This window comes from Nerophis ophidion, linkage group LG02 (assembly GCF_033978795.1).
Source record: "Nerophis ophidion isolate RoL-2023_Sa linkage group LG02, RoL_Noph_v1.0, whole genome shotgun sequence".
Taxonomy (NCBI): Eukaryota; Metazoa; Chordata; class Actinopteri; order Syngnathiformes; family Syngnathidae; genus Nerophis; species Nerophis ophidion.
In genome coordinates this window covers 45,090,210-45,116,889 of record NC_084612.1, presented here as the reverse complement: position 1 = coordinate 45,116,889, position 26,680 = coordinate 45,090,210, and the positions used below count along the sequence as shown (strand labels likewise).

Below are 26,680 nucleotides of genomic sequence, written 5' to 3'. Positions count from 1 at the left end.
TATGGTCTTTTTTTCTGCACCATCAAGGTATATATTGACGCTTACGTAAGTCTGGTGATAATGTTTCCCTTTAAAGTTGGTTGATCGTAATAATTTGGAAAAACTCTGTAGAATAAAGGTATTTTTCTGCAGAACTGTTTGCATCGTCACTTTATTAAAGGTGGTTGATCTTAATAATTTAGTAAAAATCTGTAAAATTACGATATTTTTCCGCAAAACATTTAATGAAAATTTATATAATCATAATGTTTTTGATCATTATTTGGTTTACAGTGTTTTACTTTAATTTTATGGTTTTCCTTTGGCAGCCGTAGCTGCCAGTAGATGACCATTTTTTTACAGAATTTTTTTACAGTGTTGGTTTAAATCCAAAATGACTCCACAGCGCTAAATGAGAACCTTTATTGGGAAAAAGTTAGGGTGGGTGACTCTTACCATTACTACTAAGTAGAGATGCCATCCATCCATCCATCTTCTTCCGCCTATCCAAGGTCGGGTCGTGGGGGCAGCAGCCTAAGCAGGGAAGCCCGGACTTCCCTCTCCCCAGCCACTTCGTCCAGCTCTTCCCGGGGGATCCCGAGGCGTTCCCAGGCCAGCTGGGAGACATAGTCTTCCCTACGTGTCCTGGGTCTTCCCCATGGCCTCCTACCGATCTGACGAGCCTGAAACACCTCCCTAGGGAGGCGCTTGGGTGGCATCCTGAGCAGATGCCCGAACCACCTCATCTGGCTCCTCTCGATGTGGAGGAGCAGCGGCTTTACTTTGAGTTCCTCCCGGATGACAGAGCTTCTCACCCTATCTCTAACAAAGAGCCCCGCCACTCGGCGTAGGAAACTCATTTCGGCCGCTTGTACCCGTGATTTTGTCCTTTCTGTCATAACCCAGAGCTCATGACCATAGTTGAGGATGGGAAAGTAGATCGACAGGTAAATTGAGAGCTTTGCCTTCCGGCTCAGCTCCTTCTTCACCACAAGAGACCGATACAGCGTCCGCATTACCAGGGGCGTCACTGGACCTAATACTGTACTGGGGCACACCTGGGGCACAAATAATTCATGTGAGCATGCAAAGCGCGCAAGCAAAAACATTTTTAGCACTTATTTATCATAAAAAAATACATAAATAGTGCTTTAAACTATGAAATCATATCAGATTATGTTGTCTGGATCTTTGATTAACCACCTGAAATTAACTAATGCATTTGACCTACTTGTGCACTTTTTTACTCCAGACTTCTAAAACTGCTACTGGTAAAAGCAAAAAAGAAGAGCAATGAATCTTTTTGAGATATATATTGCAGTAATCATCTGCAAATTTAACATCTACAAAAGTAAAACAAAAAATAAAGCACCCCTACATCTCTGGGTTATTCTATATTATTTAATTTCCATTTATGGCAATGTGGCTAATCCTATTTCAGATACACAAAACTATAAAATATACACAAAACAATAAAGCCACAGTAGTAGAATAAATGAACAACTGTTGTGTGTCTGTTCAGGGAATCATTTTCTGAGAAGTAAACTGTAACGTCTCCTTTTCATTTTTGCAAAGTGGTCAATCACTCTGGACAGACATGGAAATATTACAGTAACTGTTATACAGTTGACCAGTGGTTCCCAACTGCAGGGTCGTGACATAAAAGTGGATTGTGTGTCACTTTCAGTGAGTCGCAGTCAGATGTGTGCATGAAAAAAAAAAAGTTTAGGGAGAAAAAAATCGAATTGTGGCAACAAAACCAGATATTTTTAGCCTTTTTTCTAGTGACTATTAGTGAGTATTTTAGCAAAAGGCAAACCGACTAACAAGTTGGAGGAGGACTCAGGACAGACATGGAAATATATTTTTTTTAAATCTAAATGGGGCAACAAAACCCGATATTTTCAGCCATCTTTCTGAAAACAAATACAGAAATGTTACTATTTTTTCTGGAAACAAAACCAGATGCTTTAGCTGTAGCCATTTTTCTGGTGACAAAACAAGATTATTTTAGTCAAAGTCACACCGATTAACAAGACAAGTCTACTGTGCTATTTTTCTGTGAAATAAACTTGAATGATTTAAAAATTTGGCTCACGACTTGATGATATGGAAAAATATTTTTCTTCCTGAAGATAAACCATTTGAGAAGCACTCATCTCACACATGCTTACTCCAAATCATCATTGATGCAGAGCCAGCAGACAATAACCAACATTATGTTTCATGTTCATTGGAAATTCCCCCGACAGCTCGTACAGCAAATGAATATGTTTGTCTTGATACAAGGAATAACGTTAGCTAACTTAGCATCAACTTAAGACAGGGGTCGGGAACCTTTTTGGCCTAGAGAGCCATGAAAGCCAAAGATTTTAAAATGTATTTCTGTGAGAGCCATATAATATTTTTTAACACCGACTACAACTAAATGCATGCATTTTTAATTGATAACATTTTTAGAGTACAATAAGTCTCCTATTATTTTTAATAACATTTTTATTCTGAAGCTAACCTATAATAAATAAAATACTTCTTACCAATAATGTGACTTCTTGAACAGGTGCGGTAGGAAATGGATGGATGGATTAAAATGCATGAGAATGTTTTATATTTTGAAGGTTATTTTTAACACTGTGATTACCAGCAAAATTATAAGATTTATCTGAGAGCCAGATGCAGTTTTCAAAAGAGCCACATCTGGCTCTAGAGCCACAGGTTCCCTACCCCTGACTTAAGACAATGATGTTGCCTAGCTAGCTAGGACTTCACTTACATCTCTCATTCCTCGCTTCTTCTCTGCTGCGGGCGAATAACTTTCTTAAATCCATCTAGGAGTTACAGTTTGAGTCAAATCAAAATCAAAATATTGTAATTAACAAATTGTTGTTGGCTAACGTCACCTATACCTCACGCAGTGATTCGAATTCCCCCCCCCCCCCCTCCCGCCCCCCTCTCTCTCTCTCAACTGAAGTCTCGATCCACAAGTGAATAAATTACCATATTAAGTAGCCATGTGCTCATTGTTAGTGGAGTGAATACAGTAGCAATCAATTACCATACTAAGTAGTATGTGCGCTGTTGTCTATGTTATGAAGACTTAAAACTCAGAAGCGTTTTTTTTTATTGGTGAAATTTTTACTGGGGCACTGCAGATCAACAGTGGGGTACGTGCCCCAGTGAAATATGTCTGGCGACCCCCCTGCACATTACTGAAGACGCCGCACCGATCAGCCTGTCGATCTCACGATCCACTCTTCCTTCACTCGTGAACAAGACTCTGAGGTACTTGAACTCCTCCAATCGGGGCAAGATCTCCTCCCCAACCTGTAGATGGCACTCCACCCTTTTCTGGGCAAGTAGAGATGGGTATTGTTTAAATCTTAACTGATAATAGCATTAAATCAGTACTGAAAAAGATAACATACGGCTTGTTTGAAAACATCCATCCATCCATTTTCTACTGCTTATTCCCTTTGGGGTGGCGGGGGGCGCTGGTGCCTATCTCAGCTACAATCGGGCGGAAGGTGGGGTGCACCCTGGACAAGTCACCACCTCATTGCAGGGCCAACACAGATAGCCAGACAACATTCACACTCACATTCGCACAATAGGGCCAAATTAGTGTTTTCAATCAACCTATCCCCAGGTGCATGTCTTTGGAAGTGGGAGGAAGCCGGAGTACCCGGAGGGAACCCACGCAGTCACGGGGAGAACATGCAAACTCCACACAGAAAGATCCCGAGCCCGGGATTAAACCCAGGACTATTCAGGACCTTCGTATTGTGAGGCAGACGCACCCTCTCCCACCGTGACCACGCAGTCTGATAGTTTATATAACAATGATGAAATTATTAACATTGCAACACATGCCAATATGGCCGGTTCCCGCAGAGTTTCTTGTTGAAAACGTCACGGAATGATGACGCGTATGATGACGCGTGTTTGGGACGTTATTGGTTGGAGGGGACATATTAGCCCAGCACCACTTACAGCTAAGAGTCGTCTCTTTTCATCGCATAATTACACAGTAATTTGAACATCTGTGTAGCTGAATCTTTTGCAATTTGTTCAATTAATAATGGAGACATCAAATAAGTATGCTGTTGGTGGAAAGCGGTAATTTGCAGCTGTCTTTAGTACCGATACACAGCCGGTGTTTCTTTGTTTATTGTGAAGCTTTAACACAGAGCGGTCAAGCGAACATGTTTCTCTACGTCAACCAGCATGTTTTTGGATGGGAAAATTGTGATATTAAGTCGGCTCTTACCGGAGACATCAGTGGACTACTGCACCTCCTCCTGCAGCAGCTGTCAAAAAAGGCAGCTGTGAGCTTGGCTCCTCCATGGCTTCCATCAAAGACACTGGCGTTCACCCAAGCCATCCGACTTTGAGGTATGACTTTACAACCTCATTAAAACACTATTAAGACAATAAGCAGATAAGGGATCTTCCAGAATTATCCCAGTAAATGTGTCTAATTACATCTGAAACGCTCACACTGCTGCCGCCCGGAGCCATCTTTTTTTTTTGTGCTTCACTCTAACTTTCCTTATCCACAAATCTTTCATCCTCGATTAAATTAATGGGGAAATCGTCACTTTCTCTGTCCAAATAGCTCTTGCTACATGAAACTGTGATTATAAACAATGTGAGGATGTGAGGAGCCCTCACACAAATGACGTCCCGCGCAAATCGTCTGCTACTTCCGGTAAAGGCCAAGCTTTTTTATTAGCGACCAAAAGTTGCGAACTTTATCGTCTATGTTCTCTACTAAATCCTTTCAGAAAAAATATGGCAATATCACGAAATGATCAAGTATGACACAGAATGGACCTGATAAGAAAATCTAATTTCAGTAGGCCCTTAACATTTGTCGAGGGAGGAAGCAGAGGTGGTGCTGCATTTATTATAATGCAGCATTTGGAGAAACGCACATGATGAAAAATGAGATTACATAAAGTACATTTGTGAATCGAGATCATGATTTTTTTAAGGATTAATCGTGCAGCTGTAGCGTGGAGCTTGAGGTTTGTCTCCTCTTCTTTGGCGGTTGCTGTAAATGGCCTGTCTCTCACATTGCCAGCATACTCTAGGTGAGGTGGCCAAAAAATTGTCGCAGGGCTCTGTCAAGCATTGTCATTTAGCGGACCCATTCTTGTCGGGTCATGTTGAGGAATACTTTGGGTTCGGAACCAAGCACTCTGACTAGATCTGTCCCACCAAAGTGTAAGAGTATTAACTGATGAAGCCAGCGAAAGGTCTAAGACAATCTGAACAGTTCAGTTGCGATTGATTTAATTCCCTGAGAATAAATGACCTTAGTCCATAAGTAACAAATGTGTACTTCATGTTTAGTGACATGCCAATTCTGGTTTTTACACCTTTTTTTCTTCTCCTAATTCCATTGTATGTTATATTCTTCTGACACCACAGGATAGCTGTATAAGTGTCCACATAAGCACATAAGACCCCAATTCAGTAGTGTAAAATTTTGGATATAAGAACTAGAAAGGGCTGTCCACGTATGTGGCCAACTAAGCTTTTAGATCAGTGGTCCCCAACATTTTTGTAGCTGCGGACCGGTCAACGCTTGATAATTTTTCCTGCGGCCCTTTGTCATGAAAAAGGGGAAGTTTTTGTGATGAAAAAGGGAGGTTTTATGGGTTGGTGCATTAATTGTAAGTGTATCTTGTGTTTTTTATGTTGATTTAAGAGAAAAATATATATATATTCTGCGGCCCGGTACCAATCGCACCGCGGCTTGGTGGTTGGGGACCACTGCTTTAGATGGTTGAATCCTATTGATGTGCAACGGTATAGTCACACACTGGCTGCATGAAAATGAGCCATGTATATCACTATACTAGGTGACAATCATGCATGTTATAATTTTCTAGCTCTACTTATCAGTTCTACAAGTAAACAACACATTTGATGACACATTACAGATTACTGAAGATCAGAAAAATACAAAGTTTTTGAGTGGGTAGTATTTATTATAAGATGAAACAATTTAAGACCTTATCTTCCTCCATCATTATACCAAATAAAATGTGACTTTTTTCACCGCACACATTTAAACTGCACATGGACAACGCCTTACTTTGGCATGTTGGCTGCCATCTTGGACACCTGAAGACAAAAGATAATTGTTAATGAATTCCAAAGACATTGTCTGAATTGTCTTTACAAAGACAATAAAGCCCAGTTTTGGTTGACAGTGTCATTGAGGTATTCATTTTACAAAACATTTGTACCTTAGCTTCGGTACGCCTAATTTTTTCCAAAATATGGTTTTCAACAAAATTATTTTCCAAAATATTGGCCCGGTTTTTGTACACTGTCTCTGTTATGGACAGCCAAACATTGCACATAAACAAGTCTGTTTGCTCATTATCATTTGGTGTAATGGAGAGAGGGTGGCTTTATCTCTGAACTTTTTATGAGTATGAGCACAAAACAATTCACCATGGCCCCAAAGAATGTGAAAGTGCCCAGCACTTTGATAAACACGAGTGAATTCAAGAAATACATTTTAGTAAAACACAAAAAATACCTCTCCTTCCACTCTGCTCATTGGCACCACTTAATATGTAATACTTCCACCCGGAGGTAATGTCTCCATTGAGGTTTGTTTGCTTGGGGAGGATACGGATTATTGTCTGGATTCAGGATTTTTTAAAAGGATTCTTTACTATTGGGGAAATAGGGCCTGGCGAATGTCTGCACTCTCCCAGTGCTGTTTCTAGTTATTACTTAGGTTGTAGTTTGCAGTGCCACAGAATTGCAATGCATAATGCGGAGTTCAAAATGATAGGAATTGTTACGACACACGCACAGTCCGTTTTTCTCTCTTCTGCGGGAGCACTCAACAGCTCCACTCTGAGCGCGTCCAGACACGCACCCACACGCGCTGCGCAGACCGCTCTCACACGCAGCCGGAGACAATCATCAATCAAGACACCTGGCAGTAAATACGGACGACAGGATAAAGAGCCTTGGTGCTGACTACTCCTTGTCGGAACATTTATTTTGCTTGCAGTAAGCCTCTCGTATCTCACTCTCCAACAGTGATCTTCTCCTGTGCTTGTTTCCTCCTACCTTGTTTTTGATCTCCTTCTTCTCTCCTTCCTCCCACAGTCCCTGCCTCCACTCCCGCTGCCATATTCTCCGGAACCCTGATTGCCCTCCTGATTCCCCAACACATTGCCTGGACTTTGGACGCTCTCTCTCCTGCCCCATGACTACACCTGGACACCGGACTTCTTTGCCTTATTCCTCTGGATTTGGACGCCACCATTCAACACGTATGACCAAACTCCTTACGGTATCTTCATATGTTAATTCCAGCACATAGTTCACATTCAAACACATAGTAGCATACACACCCTACGTAATCATAAATCACTCGATAAAATATTGAGTTTGTACTTCCGCTGTCGTGCCGTCTCCTTCCCCCATCGTCGCCTTAATAGGAATGTTTTTAAAAATGTGAGTAAAACTCAAGATCCTTACAGCAGTTTTTATTTCCATGCCTTGGGACACTGCATATTATATTCTAATTCAGTGGTTCTCAACCTTTTATCAGTGATGTACCCCCTGTGAACATTTTTTTAATTCAAGTAAACCCTAATCAGAGCAAAGCATTTTTGGTTGAAAAAAAGAGATAAAGAAATCAAATACAGCACTATGTCATCAGTTTCTGATTTATTAAATTGTATAGCAGTGCAAAATATTGCTCATTTGTAGTGGTCTTTCTTGAACTATTTGGAAAAAAATATATAAAAATAACTAAAAAACTTGTTGAAAAATAAACAAGTGATTCAATTATAAATAAAGATTTTTACACATAGAAGTAATCATCAACTTAAAGTGCCCTCTTTGGGAATTGTAATAAAGATCCATTTGGATTCATGAACTTAATTGTAAACATTTCTTCACAAAAAAAGAACTCTTTAATATCAATATTTATGGAACATGTCCACAAACAATCTAGCTGTCAACACTGAATATTGCATTGTTGCATTTCTTTTCAGTTTATCAACTTACATTCATATTTTGTTGAAGTATTATTCAATAAATATATTTATAAAGGATTTTTGAATTGTTGCTATTTTTATAATATTTAAAAAAAATCTCACGTACCCCTTGGCATACCTTCAAGTACCCCCAGGGGTACATGTACCCCCATTTGAGAACCACTGCTCTAAATCAACGGTTGTCGACAAATCAAAAGTCAATTTTGAATCACTTTACATAAAGTGCTTGCATCCTTATTTACCAAGTCAATGTTTAACCATATAAACTAACATTCCTGTGTATCACGAAGCTATTTAGTTGTACAACCATTTTTCCGGAAAACTGCTTCACAATCTAAGATGCATGGAGTTCATTACGTCTTTGCAATTATTAGTTATATAAAGATGTTCATTATTGACATCTCACAAGTTGACTAGGGAATCAAAGTACGGCATTGGGCTGGCCACAACAACCTTTAATTTTGTTGTTAAAGAAGAACCAACGTCCTCTGTGTGTGTGTGCAGTATCTGTTAAGAGGATTGGACCAAATCCCCACTCATCAGTGCACTATTTGACAGCTGACAAAATCAATCTTGAGTATTTTATTCTTCTTCTAGGGCTGAAATCGTTTAGGTAAACTCTTTATGATTCTTGATGATATGGTCAACGTTTGTTTACTATAGTCTTTCCAACCAGAGTCCACAAGAGAAGCGAGACGGTAACTATGCCATTTTCTAGCCTTTACTTATTACTACCACCTACTGTTTAACTTAATTGAAACGCAATTGTTGGGTCAATGACCTAGGCTGTTGAGATCTTATTTTCACTAAACACACGACAAACAATATTACCGTATTTTTCGGAGTATAAGTCGCTCAGGAGTATAAGTCGCACCTGCCGAAAATGCATAATAAAGAAGGAAAAAAACATATATAAGTCGCATTTTTTGAGGAAATTTATTTGATAAAATCTAACACCAAGAATATACATTTGAAAGGCAATTTAAAATAAATAAAGAATAGTGAACAACAGGCTGAATAAGTGTACCTTATATGACGCATAAATAACCAACTGAGAAGGTGACCGGTATGTTAACGTAACATATTATGGTAAGAGTTATTCAAATAACTATAACATATAGAAAATGCTATGAGTTTACTAAACAATCTGTCACTCCTAATTACTAAATCCGATGAAATATTATATGTCTAGTCTCTTACGTGAATGAGCTAAATAATATTACTTGATATTTTACGGTAATGTGTTAATAATTTCACACATAAGTTGTTCCTGAGTATAAGTCGCACCCCCGGCCAAACTATGAAAAAAACTATGACTTGTAGTCAGAAAAATACGGTAAAGGCTGTGTTCTTTGGCGCAGAAAGTATGTGTATAAAGTACAATCATACCTGACTGTCAATCGACCGAAACTGCCAGTCCCAGCGTGTGTTGTACAGGAACGGTCTGAGGTCAAACCGGTTGTCATCAGGGCTGTAGCTCTCAGCGTGGTAGGACGGAGTGACCGACGTCATCTTGTGGCGGTTGAAAGAATACAACCTGAAGAAGTGCTTCACTTTCTGTGCAACCTGAGGAGTGAGCCACCGAACAGTCAATGTTACTTTTTCAACTTTTTTAATCCAAAAACATTTAACCTAATGGATTGCATCCGGACTGTTCAGGTTGTCTTAAAGGATGTTTTGCCTCTAATCCAAACAGTCTAGAGCTGTCAATGTAGTCTTTAAACATGAACTGATAAAGCCTGCTCAGATGAGAGGCCTAATGTCTTACAAGACAACCTGAACACCCTAAGAATACAATGAAATAATTAATATTTATTTAGAAGTGAGTCTATATTGATTACAGTGTAGTAATGGGTCAAATAACTCATAATAAACAAAATATAATGATTTTGTAAATAACTGCATAACATAGAAGGTATAAGAAATCAGGACATGTGTTTTGTTTGAAAAGTAATTTATAGAAACATTTATTTTACTCTCACTCACACTGTGCGTTCGTTATCATTAACGGCAGTCGTGAAGAGACAAACGACATTAAAAAGTGTCACTGGGGTTGCTAAAATGGTGTAAGTCTAATAAAAGAAATAGATCCAAAGCAAACGTCCACTACAGATGATGCTGGTTATCCGGAGGCTATAAGCAAAACCACTTCTGTGCGTTCTGTTTAGTCATTAGTACTTTTCATTTAAAATGAAAAAAAAAACTACCCAGAACTTTCAAAACAGCATTAAAGACATGTTGGCATTCCAATTTAAGGCTATTTTCCAAACAATAGATGGTAAAAATACGCTGCTGTCACCCACATACTGTACATTAAACACAAATATTATCATCTTCACTCTGTATTACAAACTCCAGCTCATACTTAGTTACTATTCATTTTGTGGTTTTAATGTATTGTTGTGCTTCAACACTAGGCAGCAAAGATGACTCACCTCTGTCGGAGAGAGCACATCCTTCCACATGTAAATAAGTTTACAGAACATACTAAAAGGTCCACATTTAGAGATCTTCCTTAGTCCACCAATGACTGAGAGCTCAGAGTAGGTCATCCCCATGTCGGCCTGCAGCAACAGGATTGGTGTTGGTTAGAGAACACCAGCAGGCTTATTCATATACAAGGTTTGTCAGAAAAGTTCCATAACCGGGTTAAGAGATATATTTCAAATCCAAACTAAAAATGTTGTACTTAAAAGTAATCCCCCTGGGGTCGAACACATGTTTCAAGCATTCTCTGCACGCCTACACTCGTGCTCGAATTCTTCCTCTTCTCCTGAAAGAATCAATAAAGTACTATCTATCTATCTATTCCTAAATCATCTTTTGTTCTGTTGTCATGGCCATCTTGGTGTGTCCAGATCTTTTAAACAGGTCTCCTTGATGACCCGTAATAAGGAAAAAAATATATAAAAATCACACGGAACCAGGAGGTTGATTCAGCATGGCAATATTTTTTTTTGCCAGGAAATGTCGGATGCTCAGGGCATTGTGAGTAGACGTGTTGTCATGGTGAAGCAGCTACCGGTTGTCTTGTCACAAGTATTGTCTCTTCTTGTGCACTGAACGAAGCAAACTCAGCAGGATCTCTTTGCATCTGTGCTGATTCATTGTCTGGACTGTAGTCCTGGAACATTTCTGACACTCCTTAATGTTATGAAACGATCACATACGGTCAGTTTGTGATAGTATTATCGGAGTTTAGGTAGAATCAACTTGATGTTTGCGTTTAACCAAACTATTTGACAGAACAGTCAGTGTTTAGTTAGTGAAATAGTGTGAGGTTGTGAACGTAGCGTGGCGACGCCTACTGGACTGGTTAACTGATGTCGACATAAGCGGTTGTCGATGTAACTGAAATCAAAACCGAAACCATTCATTGCTTGCGTGCAACTTTTCACCTATCTGCTCCGACTCTAATTAAAGCAGGTTTCTTACGCCCAAACATATCGTATTTTTCGGAGTATAAGTCGCTCCGGAGTATAAGGCGCACCTGCCGAAAATGCATAATAAAGAAGGAAAAAAACATATACAAGTCGCACCGGAGTATAAGTCGCATTTTTGGGGGAAATTTATTTAATAAAACCCAACACCAAGAATAGACATTTGAAAGGCAATTTAAAATAAATAAAGAATAGTTAACAACAGGCTGAATAAGTGTACGTTATATGACGCATAAATAACCAACTGAGAAGGTGCCTAGTATGTTAACTAACATGTTATGGTAAGAGTCATTCAAATAACTATAACATATAGAACATGCTATACGTTTACCAAACAATCTGTCACTCTTAATCGCTAAATCTGATGACATTTTATACGTCTAGTCTCTTACGAGAATGAGCTAAATAATATTATTTAATATTTTACGGTAATGTGTTAATAATTTCACACATAAGTCGCTCCTGAGTATAATTCGCACCCCCGGCCAAACTATGAAAAAAACTGCGACTTATAGTCCGAACGGTACTTGGGTGGAACATGTGCAAAACATACTCCACAAAAGTTCAAATTTTATGACCACGTGGACTCTGCTCTGCCCAATTGGATCACACAAAACACTACTCAGTGTGTAATTTTCACGTCGACCAGCATTACAGTACATGTGACACTGATCTGCATTTTGCCACAAAAGCATATCAGAAAATTAAAATCAGACCAATTAATGATTCAAATATTTTCCACGACTCACTTCTAACAATTTCCAACACAGGTGATGTGCCTTGTCTAACTGGCTGCATCACTTTGCTCGGAGCAGCTGGAAGAGAGTACTTCCCTTCTTCGTCTCTTGAGGCATTTAATTGCTGTACAAACTTCGAACAGTCTCTTTAGTTTATTGCTTTGCAAAATTAGCAGGTGGAGTAGCTGCACTTTCTCGTCGTCGTTTTTTGTTGTTGCCTGTTTTTACATGGAACTGGAACCTCCACCCAGTGCCATTGTTTATTGTTCCTACACTACTTATTAAAGACTCTTCAACTGCACGTCTGCCTCAGCTCTGCTTCTGGGGTCCCACTGCACACAGGATGTAACAAACAAAAGATAAATAAACAAAATGTTAAACCTACAGCAATCGATTTCCTCCAAATATTTTATTTTTATATATTCTATACTAGTTGGAACTACTACAAGCTTTTGTTCCTAAAAAGCTATTGCGCAACTTTTTTTAACAGTTACTTTACAAAAAAAAGAGAATAAATAGGTAAGTGCAATATGTTAGTTGCTGTGCTGTGCAAAGTGAACTTTTATTTCAAAGCGTAATTTGCGCTGTAAAGATGTCATTGTGTGTGAGTTTTGTGAAATTCAACGTTAGTTATGTTGCTCTTGTGGTTTCACTTTGCTTACTGATAATGATGATTTTGGCAATAAATGTCGACATAAACGTACCATTTTTCATAGATATGACCTCACTGCCTCTCACGTTTGACGTCGACAAAAGTGGTCGACATGTATGTTGACGTTGGATTCAGTGAGTGCTTTTTAGTCATAAGAAGTCGACCAGGACATGATTTTGTACTTAAATGGGTTGTTGACATAAGCAAATCCACTGCAGCAGTGAAAGCACACATTGACACATGCTATAAACCCAAAATTGAGAAACCTTATAACTGAATACTTTCTGATCCCATACCTCGTCTGTCTGTGCCACCTGTCCATCAGTCAGAGGTTCCAGTTCAGCCGTGGGTGGAGCAGCTACTATTCTGAGATGAAAATAAATTACCTGAGAAGTACATTTTACAAAAATAATAAAATCATTTAACACCCTAACATAAAGCAACTTTTATGCGGATGCCTAGATGTTGCTAACTTTCCAGAATATTTTAAGCATTATACCCCACCCTCTTCAAACTTTTAGCACATAATGACACAACTGCTCTTGTACATAACACACACAGTAGCTTTGTGTCTGGTCAGCTAAAAGTAGCGATTTAGCAAAGTTTAGCTATACCACAGTCAGCTATAATTGAATGTATAGCCTGTCAAAAAAACCAACAAGACTGTTCCATGCTTCTCTTGGACTGCTATTGTGTGTGTGCACGTTCTACATGCGTGTACACGTGGACGAGACAGCTGTGAGTGACAAGCCTGGATACTAGCCTGAATGCCAAGCTAATTGGTACGTGTACAGGAGGAAGGAGACAGCACAGACAGCAGGGACGTCGTTTTAGCTGCAGGTTTATATATATATATATATATATATATATATATATATACATACTTACACACAATATATATATAAATAATAAATGAAGTGTGAAACTAACCCAACTATGTGTGGTGTGTGACTGTGTGTGGTGATTAGCTGTTGAGTGTTACGGTAGCGTTGAGCAAGGGGCAAGGCAGGCTTGAAGGTCCGTGAGACAAGCAGGAAGTCGGGGGCAATACCGAGGCGTCAGAGTCCGTGTCCAGGCGGGAGGTCGAGACCCAAGAGGCAGCCAGGTAACCAAAGGGAATACGGGGAGATGAGACACAATGCTCGTAACGCGGGAATTGAGAAAATGCTGTGTTCAAAACAGGAAACCATGTTCCAGCCCGAAACGCAGGTCTGTACTGGCTTAAGAAGCCCAGGAAGCTCATCAGCGACAGGTGTGATGAGTGATGATTGATTGCAGCTGTGTACCAGCGCAGGTTCTGCAGGAGTGGGGCGCGCAGGTGCGCTCAGCAGAGCGTACAGATGAATGCGCATTGGAATGCGCCTGGGCCGCGACATTACCCCCCTCGTTATGGACAGCTTTTAGATGTCTTAAAACTGGAACCAGAAGAACACAGAGATCAAGAATCAAGGTAGGGGGGAGGGGTGAACTGGCTGTGGGTCGCCGGTCGAATTGTCCCCGAATCCACAAGGGACGAGTCTGGTGACAGCAGAGAGTAGAACGCTCCTGCGGCCGGCGAAGCGGGCGACCAAGGAACGGCCACCTTTTTGGCCGTCGGGAAGGCGGACACGAGATTCCTCCTCATCTCTCGATAATCCAAACAGTCCATTACTCCTTCCTACTGGAGATTGCTGAGGAAGGCCAGAAAAAAATTCCCGAGTGGTGGGCAGAACAAGACTCATAGGGGGCAGGGCCAAAGTCACAAGGGGGCGGAGCTTGAATCGCTAGGGGGGGGGAGTTTGAATTACTGGAGGCAGAGTTTCCCGACAGCTAGTCAAAGCCCTTCTGTGAGGTCTATGTCCTCTCCGACGTGAGCGGCACTGTGGTGAGGACCCTCGGGGCCCCACATCATCTCTTCCATCTCTTTGGGCATGTAGTGGAGGGTTTCCGCTACCATCGCGTCCATCACTCTCCATGTTCCAGGTACATACCCGCAGTCAGCGTCGCGGGGATTAGGCACCAGGGACTTCCATGAATCCTCCTCCTCATCTTCTGAGGAATACCATGGCATAAGCGATCTGCCTTCAATTTAGCAAAAATATTTTCTCTTTGCCGGGTGGAGAGAGACACTCCGCCTGGCTGGGTCAAATCACAGCATCGAGGAAACATGGTCACAGGTAGGGACGAAGGTCTCTGTACCGTCTGGTTTCTAATTATATGACCAGCACGTACTTTTACGTGTACAGGAAGAAGGAGACAGCACAGACAGCAGACAGACCGACAGATACACAATATATATAAATAATACATGAAGTGTGAAACCAAGCCAAATATGTGTGGTGTGTAACTATGTGTTGTGATTAGCTGTTGCGTGAACTACGTTCTGGCCCGGAACGCAGGTCTGCTCTAGCTTAAGAAGCCCAGGATGCTCATCAGCGACAGGTGTGATGAGTGCTGATTGATTACAGCTGTGCACCGCCGCAGCTTCTGCAGGAGTGGCGCACGCAGGTGCGCTCAGCAGAGCGCACAGATGAATGCGTATTGGAATGCGCCCGGGCCGTGACACTAATTCCTTGAACCGACAAGCAATTTGTATTCAATATAATTAGTAATTGCAAAAAATACAGACATTTAAAAAATACTGTTTCTGTTAAAATACTAATGCTTACACAAGCTAGCGGGTGGTGTTCCTGGAATATGTTTTTTATTTAAAAAAAAATTAAATAAAACAATCTGTTTTGATTAAAATCTGAATATGTCAGGTTTTTTGTTAGTCCTTGCTTCTGATTAGCTGAAGATAGCGAACTAGATACCGAATCCAGACCTGAAGTCACAACCAGTGTCATCCAAAAGGCTTTACCTCCTGCCAGAGTGGTAGGAAACATACATTTGATCAAACTCACTGCATTACCGGCTGACTTTCCAACGCTATCTCTTGGACTGCTTCTAAACCACCCTTGAAAAGAGTGTGGAATCTTTTTAGGGAGTTTTTTTCCATCCATGAATGTAATGTAAATGTTGACGATCAGTTAACCAAAGAAACCTTTGCTTAACACTGGAAGTGGAGTGACAATGCTTTAACCGACTTTCTAACTGGTGGTGCACCTTAAGCCCTCTACACTACACCAAGCATGGATAGAATGGATGGAATCAAACTTGTCTCAGCTTTATCCCAAACCTATTGAAGATTTAGGAACTAAAACAGAAGTCCAACCACTGTAGATTAACTCTACCAATTCGGTCAATAAAAGGGTCAAATCAACCAGAAATACAAACCGCGTTTCCATATGAGTTGGGAAATTGTGTTAGATGTAAATATAAACGGAAAACAATGATTGGCAAAACCTTTACAACCCATATTCAGTTGATTGCACTACAATAGACAAGATATTTGATGTACAAACTCATAAACCTTATGCAAATAATAATTAACTTAGAATATCATGGCTGCAACACGTGCCAAAGTAGTTGGGAAAGGGTGTTGCAACACCTTTTCTTTTAACAACACTCAATAAATGTTTGGGAACTGAGGAAACTAATTGTTGAAGCTTTGAAAGTGGAATTCTTTCCCATTCTTGTTTTATGTACAGCCTCAGTCTTTCAACAGCTGTCGTATTTTACGCTTCATAATGCGTCACACATTTTAGATGGGAGACAGGTCTGGACTGCAGGCGGGCCAGGAAAGTACCCACACTCTTTTTTTTTACAAATCCACGCTGTTGTAACACGTGCTAAATGTGGCTTGGCATTGTCTTGCTGAAATAAGCAGGGTCATCCATGAAAAAGACGGCGCTTTGATGGCAGCATATGCTTTTCCAAAACCTGTATGTACCTTTCAGCATTAAAGGCCTACTGAAATTAGATTTTCTTATTTAAACAGGGATAGCAGATCCATTCTATGTGTCATACTTGATCATTTCGCGATATTGCCATATTTTGTCTGAATGGATTTACTAGAGAACATCCACGATAAAGTTCGCAACTGTCGGTGCTAAGAGAAAAGCCCTGCCTCTACCGGAAGTCGCAGACTATGACGTCACATGTTTGATGGCTCCTCACATAGTCACATTGTTTTTAATGGGAGCCTCCAACAAAAAGTGCTATTCGGACCAAGAAAACGACAATTTCCCCATTAATTTGAGCGAGGATGAAAGATTTGTGTTTGAAGATATTAATGGCGACGAACTAAAAAACAAAACAAAAAATGAGTTAAAAAAAAAAACAACGCGATTGCATTGGGACGGATTCCGATGTTTTTAAACACATTTACTAGGATATTTCGGGGAAATCCCTTATCTTTCTATTGTGTTGTTAGTGTTTTAGTGAGTTTAATATTACCTGATAGTCTGAAGGGTGTCTCCACGGGTGTGTTGACACCAATGTCTCAGGGGAGTCGACAGATGTAGCGACAAACTGTATTTAGTGACAGTGATTTTTTGAAGTGTTCCTGAGCCCATGTGGTGATATCCTTTAGAGATTGATGTCGGCATGTGATGCAGTGCCATCGGAGGGATCGAAGGTCACGGTCATTCAATGTTGGTTTCCAGCCATGCCGCTTACGTGGAGTGATTTCTCCAGATTCACTGGACCTTTTCATAATATTATGGACAGTAGATGTTGAAATCCCAAAATTTCTTGCAATTGCACTTTCAGTAACGATGTTCTTAAACTGTTTGCTCACGCAGTTGTGGACAAAGGGGTGTACCTCGCCCCATCCTTTCTTGTGAAAGACTGAGCATTTTTTGGGAAGCTGTTTTTATACACAATCATGGCACCCACCTGTTCCCAATTAGCCTGCACACCTATGGGATGTTCCAAATAAGTGTTTGATGAGCATTCCTCAACTTTATCAGTCTTTATTGCCACCTTTCCCAACTTCTTTGTCACATGTTGAAGGCATCAAATTCTAAAGTTAATGATTATTTGCACACAAAAAAACAGTTTATCAGTTTGAACATCAAATATGTTGTCTTTGTAGCATATTCAACTGAATATGGGTTGAAAATGATTTGCAAATCATTGTATTCCGTTTATATTTACATCTAACACAATTTCTCAACTCATATGGAAACAGGGTTTGCATGTTGATGTCTACAAAATGCATCTGATCAAGATGCAACTGCCTAAACAGGCAGTATTGGATACATTTCTATGTTTGATTTTGGAATGGAGAAAATTGAAAACACAGGATGCGCTTTGAGCTCAATATTCAGCTTTATAGCAGAGGCTGCGAATGATTTCTGAAGTATTCTTTTTTAAATTTTAAATACATTTTCTGGCATTTAAAAAAAATGTTTTAAAGTTGTCATCGCAGTGTTGTTTTTTTCAGTATCCTTACCTTTTCAAAGCGCTGAGCTGGAAATGGTCAACACAGTAAAGTAAGAAGGCCTTTAGGTCATTCTTGCTAATGCCTCCAATCGGATTGATGTCAGCACTGGAGCAGTCATACTTTGTAAAATACCCTGTTAGACTGAGAAGAAAAGTGATCAGACAAGAAGAGACTTAATGGGATGTTTTGAATATTGCTCACAAACTCTCCAGTATTTACTATTTTGGTATTTACTCTGCATTAGTACCAAGCATTGGTTTGGCAGTCATCATTTTTTTTTAACAACATGTCAGGTCCATCAATAATATGTAGTCAGAAAGGGGACCTAATTATACATCAATGTGGCCACATTTTGTAAAAAACAAAAACACAGCATGTATCGTAATCCTGAACTGCTTGCAGGGCTTACTTATAAATACATAAACCTGATTATTAGACACTTCGGCACCGTTGAACACGAGTATCTGACGTAAGATTTATAGGTAAAAAAAAGAGGGACAGCATTACAGGTTCCCTTGAAGTTCCCACACTAGTCGATTATTGTTCGACTACTCTTCAGGAAATATCATACGTTTACAAATAATTTCACACGAATGGAATGTAAAGTAAAATTTGCTCACCAAAATTATTTCACTATTGTTATTATTATTGTTATTTATTACTATTATTTTCTATGCGTGACAATATATAAAGTGTACTAGTCATGTCATGATGCGTGCACGTTCCCCGTCATTTGCATTTCTGTTATGACTGAGGTAAATCGCAAAGACTGTTACCTCTCTACTGTGAAGGTGAAATAATGTTTTGAAGTCAATCCATCCATTTTCTACCACTTGTACCTTTTAGGGTCGCAGAGGGGCTGGAGCCTATCTCAGCTGCACTTAGAGGAAAGGCAGGGTACACCCTAGAAAAGTCGCCGCCTCATCGCGGGTCCAACACATTAAGACAACCATTCACACTCACATCCATAGTGCTATTATTTATGAGACACAATGTACTACCAGTAACACTTTTGGGATTCATTTTGTTACTTTGAGCCAACATCATTGTTGCTAGATTGTACTTTTGTCCGCTGCTAACAGTAGCTATCATTGCTAGTGCTGGTTGTATGGCTCAATCTCCGTTACTTCCAGGAGTTGAAAGAGAACATCTAAGAGCGTGTCCAGACCTCTTGTTGTATATGATGCAATAAAGGCATATCAGTGATCGAGTTTGACTCCTTCCTCAAAAAAAACCCAAACACAACCCAGAAATTAAGAGTGGTTACATAAGTCATCAGAGAACCGGTAGTCAAGAACCAGAGGACGAGTTCCTTATGCGAACCATGGTCAAGCTGGCTTCAATGAACCCATCATAAATGTGTTTGACTAAGTATGCTTGGACAAAATCTGAAGCAAGGTTATTCAACTGGCATAGGAATGGCACCATACTGGCACTCAAGTACAGTTTGAAACTTTGGAGACAACCATTTTTGGTTTATTGTAACATTGAAGGGAGAAGTCCAGCCCCACGTACTGAGCTTTCTTGAAATGTGCCCCCTAGAATATTTTAGTTGAATAACTCTGTTTTCCAGGTTCCCTAAGGTAAGGTGCCGCTTGTTTGTTGGCACCATTTACCCAAGAAATTGGGTTATTCTTATAATTCAATGTAAAGACAAAAGTTAATTACTTTGTTTAGGTTCTTTAAACAATTTCTGATGTGCATATTTAATAACTATGTGAATGTTTTGCTTTTGCCCTTTTGTGAACCTTCTTCTGAAAGAAAAACAATGGCAAGAGAAGAAGAATAATGTTAAGTGAGATGCAAATGGTAGTTACAATCATACTGTAGCAGCATAAAGACTAAATTCCTGAGTGTTTCAGTACCATGCCAGTGGGAGATGGGCAGAAAGTGAACCAATTTAGGGTTCTTCTAGGGTTTAATTTTCATTAGCTGTTATTTAAGGGACAAGCAGTAGAAAATGGATGGATGGATGTACAAAGTTTTATATCCATCCTAGCATTTTTTTTTTGCTTATGTGGGTCTGAGAAATGGGGCGAAGCCCAGACTTCCTAGTCTTTTATGGCTCCACTGTATTTGGAATTAGGAAAAAGTACTTACCTCTCATCAACGTTGGCTGAGCCGAGCACCAGTAAGCCACCTGGTTTTCCTCGAGTCCACAGACTCAGTTGAGCAAATAAGTAGGCCAGAACCATCCTTATCCGAGCCTACTGACACAGTGTCGAGTAAAAAAGAATGAGAGAACAAATATGGTAAAACAGATAGAACACACTGACCTGTACATTCTGCAGTGCCAAGTTTTCTCTGTGGCTTCCTCCGTTTGCACGAAACTTAGGCCACCTCCCAGTAACAATCGAGAAGATACCCAGAATGCCTTCAACTGCCATGTCGATATTAATGTTCATATGTGTGCTGAAAACCCCCCCAAAATATCATGGTTATTTTCCCCAAAACACATACATACATGTACATTTGCAGCAACATATGCCAAAACACAGAATTTTTGTTGACACAAAACTAGGAGTGTGACAATAGATTCAGCTCACAAGATGATACATAATATCGTATTAACAATATTTTGACATGACTGCAGTGATTGCAGTGACAAAATGTATGAGTGAGTCACAGAACTATGCAGGTGTAATTTTAAATGTTTTATAACTGCATGTACTGTATGTCCAAAACATGAGTTTTTAACTGTTAAACTAAACCTACACATTATACTGTATTTAAATAAATACAATTAAATACCCGTATTGCTGTTCCAGGTAACAAGTCAACATATCCAAGGTGCTGTTCTATTGCGTTATAACAGATATGATTGACCAGTGGGATGACAGTTGTAGCCGCTTCTGCTTGGGACATAAACACCACCGAGGATGTTGACCCAAGCCAATTGCATGGTTGGGTTGTGGGGAAGCGATGATGCTAGTTTGTAGTCTACACAGACTACTTTTTGTGCTGTTTCAGTCGCATCTTGCGCATGGACGCTTTCATTCTGTAAAACTCCAAAAGTGGATGTGGCACCTGCTCTGTGCCCGAGAACGATTATCACGTTTTTCTCGCCGCTGTTTATTAAATTACCCACAAGGTGCATCAAAGCGGGAAGTGCGTCAGTCAAGTACTGAACCCATCCTGTAGCGACTCAAATATTCCCCAATCTCTCGCTGCGTTGAGTCTCTGCATGAGTCTGCAATTATCCCTTTGCTTATCTCTTTCTTGTACTGTAAATGTTAACTACGGGACAGTGTCCGGAGTACATAGGAGCAAGACCTGAGGGGTAATCATCTTCTGCTACAGTTATGCGGCAAAGCCTCTCAACACTTCGTTGTGGCGCCATGTATACCTTCTTTGAGTTAAGCTGAACGTGCAGTCCGCCAAGATATGCTTGAGGTTTGCAGGGGCTGAACACTGGAGGCAGGTCGGATCCTCCGGTTATTTGGAGAGGAAAGGACATTGTAAGTGGCTCTGGTTATGAAGCGCAGCCTGCTGGACTCCTCTGTTCCATAGTTCACCCCATCTAATTTTCTTCTTTTCGACGCTATTCTATCTCATCTATCAACCTTGCTGGGCTTGGGACACTGCTTCGGCACATGTGGCTGCCTCCTTTTGATAGCGCAGCTCCTTCACCACGGGGTCTTGACATTCTGATGGGGCATTTTTTTTCCATGTGGGTGGGGTTGTTTTCATCCCGAAGCCCCCCGCTGCTACGCTGTACATGCCCCACAGTGTTCCAGTGTCTGAGGCAGCCTTTGCTTACACTATTGCTGCAGTTGGCTTCAATTTCTTTTCTGTTGTTAGTATGGGGGATGTGCTTCCGGATCCTAGATTCTGTGAGTGTCATTTCCTGCCTGGCTTTGGTACATTTGTACTCTTCCAACAAGCTTGAGATTGACAGAGAGAAGACGCCATTCCCATACAATCCTATGCTGCTCAGGCACCTTGGTAGTCCAAGCCACTACCGGACTTGCGTGCTGACCAGCCTCTCCAGACAATTAGCAATGTTAATAATTTAATATAGTATATTATATATATATATATCAAACCAACATAAGGGGGTAATGGCTCAACAATCGATTTTTTATACAAAAAAGAAAACAACAACAGCCAGCTTATATGTCAATGCGTGGACACACAAAAAGTCCCTTTGCCGTTGATGCTCTCCAAAACGTTACCATATATGTTGCTACAATAAAAAAAACAAAAAACAAGAAAACCCCTTTTTATCTTGTCTCTTTGTGTTGGTGAATATTTGTTGCAATTGTTTATAATAGTCTGAGAGTTTCGGAGTTGTAAACATCGGCTTGTGTCCCTGTTGTGCCTTTACCTCAGTAATTTTTTCCGCCCAAAGCCCGGTCTAATGACAGTTTAAAACTTACTGCAGTAGAAACCCTTTTTGCCGATAAAATCTTCAAAGTGCTTGATAAACTCCTCTGCCACAGCATTATCAGAGCCAGCAGTCTTACCAAGCTGCACCATGTGGTGAACTGCGGCCCCTCTTTTTAAACTTTTCCAACCACCCACAGCTCGCCTTAAATTGGTCTTCCCTGCTGTTCCACACTGGTCCCTTTTGGACACAAAGTTGCCATAAAATGGGAATCATTTCGCAAATGATAGCTTCAGAAATGCTATTAGTCTCATTTATCTCCACGAGCAACAGTTTTTTGGTTTGGTTTTGAACCTTCTCTCTTTCCTTGTGTATATAAACCCTCAATCCCTTTGGCAAAGTCAGCAGCCAAATAAACATCCTTTTTTTTTTATAATGGCAGCACCCCCCACAACCCCAAAAAGGACAAGCAGTAGAAAATGGATGGATGGATTGCAATCAAGGACTTGTTTCTTCCATACAGTAGTACTGAGCGAATCCGTGCGCCATTGGCGGTGCCGCCGCCGCCGCAGTTTGCTCCTCTCACATATGTAAATATGTGTGCACAATGTGATGAGATCAAAATGGGAGAACCAATAGGGCTTCCAGCGGCACACAAAATAAATGAATGAAGCATTCGTACGCGGAGACATTGTTCACACAGAAGCATGTTTGGCTCTATCAAAAGGTTTCTGAAAAGGTCGCAAATAGAAGTTCTCGTAAATTGAGGTTCCACTGTACTTTAAGAGTTCTGTTTTTTCTTCCTGACAAAGAGGGTCTTGGTCAACTTGTATGGACCTCTGTAGAAGGCATTCCTCGTGCGCTCTCTCCTTTTTTGTTGCCTCCAGACATTTTACTCTGTGCAAAGTTGCAAGGCGTTGTATGAGGTCTCTCTTTGCAGCGTTGAGTCCTTTCCTTTATTCTTCCAATGCTTTCTCAGACTTCTTTCTTTTACAAGCCTCTCAATCTCCTGCTGTCTCCTCTCCTCCTTCGTGTTCTATGGTTACTGCTTTTTACTCCAAGTCTCTGCTCTATTATTGTAGATGAGGTCTCCAATCTTCTCCAGTTTACTTTTAATGTCTCCTTTTACACCTTTTAGAATATGAACTTGGTCTGTTTTGTGGTTTCCCATTATTTTCTCTGGCAGGATTTAGGCCAAAAGATCTGAAGCTTTCGTCCCTCCATCTTTGTCTCAAATGCCAACTGTGCCTGGGTGGGCACTGGACTGTTGTCTGTTTATGTAAATGTACTTGATCGAGCTGTCTGAGGTTTCTGATATCCTGTGGGCTGTAGGGAATATCCTGCTACCGAGCTTCACTTGACTCATTTGCTCTACCTCTGAAGAAGTAGCGATCAATGCGAAGCCCCCTGCTAAGTTCTCTCAAGCACTTTTTCCTGCCCTGATAAATTTTAAGACCCTTCTCTGATGTTACCTTACTACAGCCACAAATGCAGCTTCATAGCGTGTGTCCTGTCAATGCTGTGTTTATGCTCTCAGTCATCATCCAAGGCATACTCAATTCTGTTCCACGGTTTATATGTAATGACGTATCTTCCACCCCTATTCTCGCAGACTGAAGGGGATGTTTTTCTTCTTTAACTTTTTATTGGATAAATTGTCAGTATAATTTCATGGAAAATAAAGACAAAATTAACCCCCATGAAAAAAAGGACATATGCTTCACTACTGATTTACTGATGGTATGGGAGCCCTACTATAGTGGATGTGTCATAAACAGTGAGGGAGAATCGACAAACAAAATTTGTCAAATCGAATTTTTTTTTAGTCATTCTTATACCCATGTGTGCTCAAACTACAGTTACATCTATAGTGGGCAAAAAAGTATTTAGTCAGCCACCGATTGTGCAAGTTCTCCCACTTAAAATGATGACAGAGGTCTGTAATTTTCATCATGGGTACACTTCAACTGTGAGACAGAATGTGAAAAAAAAAATCTGGGAATTCACATTGTAGGAATTTTAATGAATTTATTTGTAAATTATGGTGGAAAATAAGTATTTGGTTAATAATAAAAATTCAACTCAATACTTTGTAATATAATCTTTTTGGCAATAACAGAGGTCAAACGATTACTATAGGTCTTTACCAGGTTTGCACACACAGTAGCTAGTATTTTGGCCCATTCCTCTATGCAGATCTTCTCAAGAGTAGTGATGTTTTGGGGCTGTTGCCGAGCAACACAGACTTTCAACTCCCTCCACAGATTTTCTCTGGGGTTGAGGTCTGGAGACTGGCTAGGCCAATCCAGGACTTTCAAATGCTTCTTACGGAGCCAGTCCTTCGTTTCCCGGGTGGTGTGTTTGGGATCATTGTCATGCTGGAAGACCCAACCACGTTTCATCTTCAAAGCTCTCACTGATGGAAGGAGGTTTTGGCTCAAAATCTCACGATACATGGCCCCATTCATTCTTTCCTTGACACGGATCAGTCGTCCTGTCCCCTTAGCAGAAAACAGCCCCAAAGCATGATGTTTCCCCCCCATGCTTCACAGTAGATATGGTGTTCTTGGGATGCAACTCAGTATTCTTCTTCCTCCAAACACGACAAGTTGAGTTTATACCAAAAAGTTCTATTTTGGTGTCATCTGACCACATGACGTTCTCCCAATGCTCTGCTGTATCATCCATGTACTCTCTGGCAAACTTCAGACGGGCCTGGACATGCACTGGCTTAATCAGGGGACACGTCTGGCACTGCAGGATTTGATTCCCTGTCAGCGTAGTGTGTTACTGATGGTAACTTTTGTTACTTTGGTTCCAGCTCTCTGCAGGTCATTCACCAGGTCCCCCCGTGTGGTTCTGGGATTTTTGCTCACCGTTCTCATGATCATTTTGACCCCACGGGATGACATCTTGCGTGGAGCCCCAGATCGAGGGAGAGTATCAGTGGTCTTGTATGTCTTCCATTTTCTGATAATTGGTCCCAGAGTTGATTTTTCACACTAAGCTGCTTGCCTATTGTAGATTCACTCTTCCCAGTCTGGTGCAGGTGTACAATTATTTTCCTGGTGTCCTTCGACCGCTCTTTTGTCTTGGCCATTGTGGAGTTTGGAGTCTGACTGTTTGAGGCTGTGGACAGGTGTCTTTTATACAGATAACGAGTTCAAACAGGTTCCATTAATACAGGTAACGAGTGGAGGACAGAAGAGCTTCTTAAAGAAGAAGTTACAGGTCTGTGAGAGCCAGAGATCTTCCTTGTTTGAAGAGACCAAATACTTATTTTCCACCATAATTTACAAATAAATTCTTTAAAATTCCTAGAATGTGACTTCCTGGATTTCTTTTTCACATTCTGTTTCTCACAGTTGAAGTGTACCTATGATCGGTGATGATTTGACAGCTCTAGTAATTACACATACAACGACTGATCACATTACACACACAACAATGATCATTTGACAGCTTTAATAATTACACATACAACGACTTTGAAAATTGATCTTGCCTACCTGCCGATCTGATTGGCCAACTCTTTGGCACGTCCGCAAGTGTCCTGTGATGAGTTTTTACTGGCCATATAGCAGGTCGTAAAGATACGACCACAGAGCTCCCTTGGCTGCTGAGGGACGTAGGATTCCTCTCCAACTATCCTACGAACATCTTCCAGTACCTGCTGGTCTGAAAGGACGCTACGTTACTGGGCGATGTAGAGAAATAGGGAGTTTTAAAGCAATTCTAATTTACTAAAATGTGTGTCCATTGAATGAAAAACTACTCACTGCTGTTTCCTATAGCTTCGCAGACCAGCACGCACATGGAGTAGACAATACAGGCAGTTGAAGAGCTGTCAACACCACCACTTAGCGGTAACAGGAAGCCAGCCTAACACGAGGAATAATATCATCAAATAGACTTAAACTCAATCCAACTACCTCTCCTCCGCCCTTTTTTTGCCCTCCCTACTTGGTTTTGCATGTTCATGTCAATCAAGAGGCGTTCAAATTATCCGTCAGGTAAGGTGGAAGGCCAAAGTATCTCCCTCAAAGCGAAGTGAGCTTGCGGATCTAGGGAGGTACTATCGGGTATGAAGTGAAGGATGACGGACCAGAAAGCCAGACAAGCGTACAAATATAAGTAAAGAGTGTAATTAATGATTTTCAGTGGTTTAGTCAGACTTCAAACCTTTGCTAAGCGGTTT

General features: G+C 40.6%; 1 protein-coding gene and 1 long non-coding RNA gene across 3 annotated transcripts in view; one reads left to right on the top strand and one right to left on the bottom strand.

Moving 5' to 3' along the window:
* Nucleotides 1-5,954: 5,954 nt before the first annotated feature.
* nadsyn1 (NAD synthetase 1) overlaps nucleotides 5,955-26,680 on the bottom strand; it is a 75,710-nt gene continuing 54,984 nt past the window's right edge. For both annotated transcript variants that reach the window (XM_061884564.1, XM_061884556.1), the window contains 9 exons: nucleotides 26,262-26,364; nucleotides 25,992-26,160; nucleotides 20,432-20,567; nucleotides 20,256-20,362; nucleotides 18,165-18,296; nucleotides 13,144-13,213; nucleotides 10,454-10,582; nucleotides 9,408-9,584; nucleotides 5,955-6,111 (listed from right to left, as the gene is read on the bottom strand). In XM_061884564.1, coding sequence (XP_061740548.1) covers nucleotides 6,079-6,111; nucleotides 9,408-9,584; nucleotides 10,454-10,582; nucleotides 13,144-13,213; nucleotides 18,165-18,296; nucleotides 20,256-20,362; nucleotides 20,432-20,567; nucleotides 25,992-26,160; nucleotides 26,262-26,364 — 1,056 coding nt within the window. In that variant the 3' untranslated portion in view covers nucleotides 5,955-6,078. The remainder of the gene's footprint in view (nucleotides 6,112-9,407; nucleotides 9,585-10,453; nucleotides 10,583-13,143; nucleotides 13,214-18,164; nucleotides 18,297-20,255; nucleotides 20,363-20,431; nucleotides 20,568-25,991; nucleotides 26,161-26,261; nucleotides 26,365-26,680) is intronic.
* Nucleotides 6,706-14,564, top strand: LOC133541273 (uncharacterized). The gene is made up of 5 exons (XR_009803826.1): nucleotides 6,706-7,020; nucleotides 7,120-7,286; nucleotides 13,816-13,952; nucleotides 14,030-14,056; nucleotides 14,142-14,564. It is a non-coding gene; the product is annotated as an uncharacterized LOC133541273 (long non-coding RNA).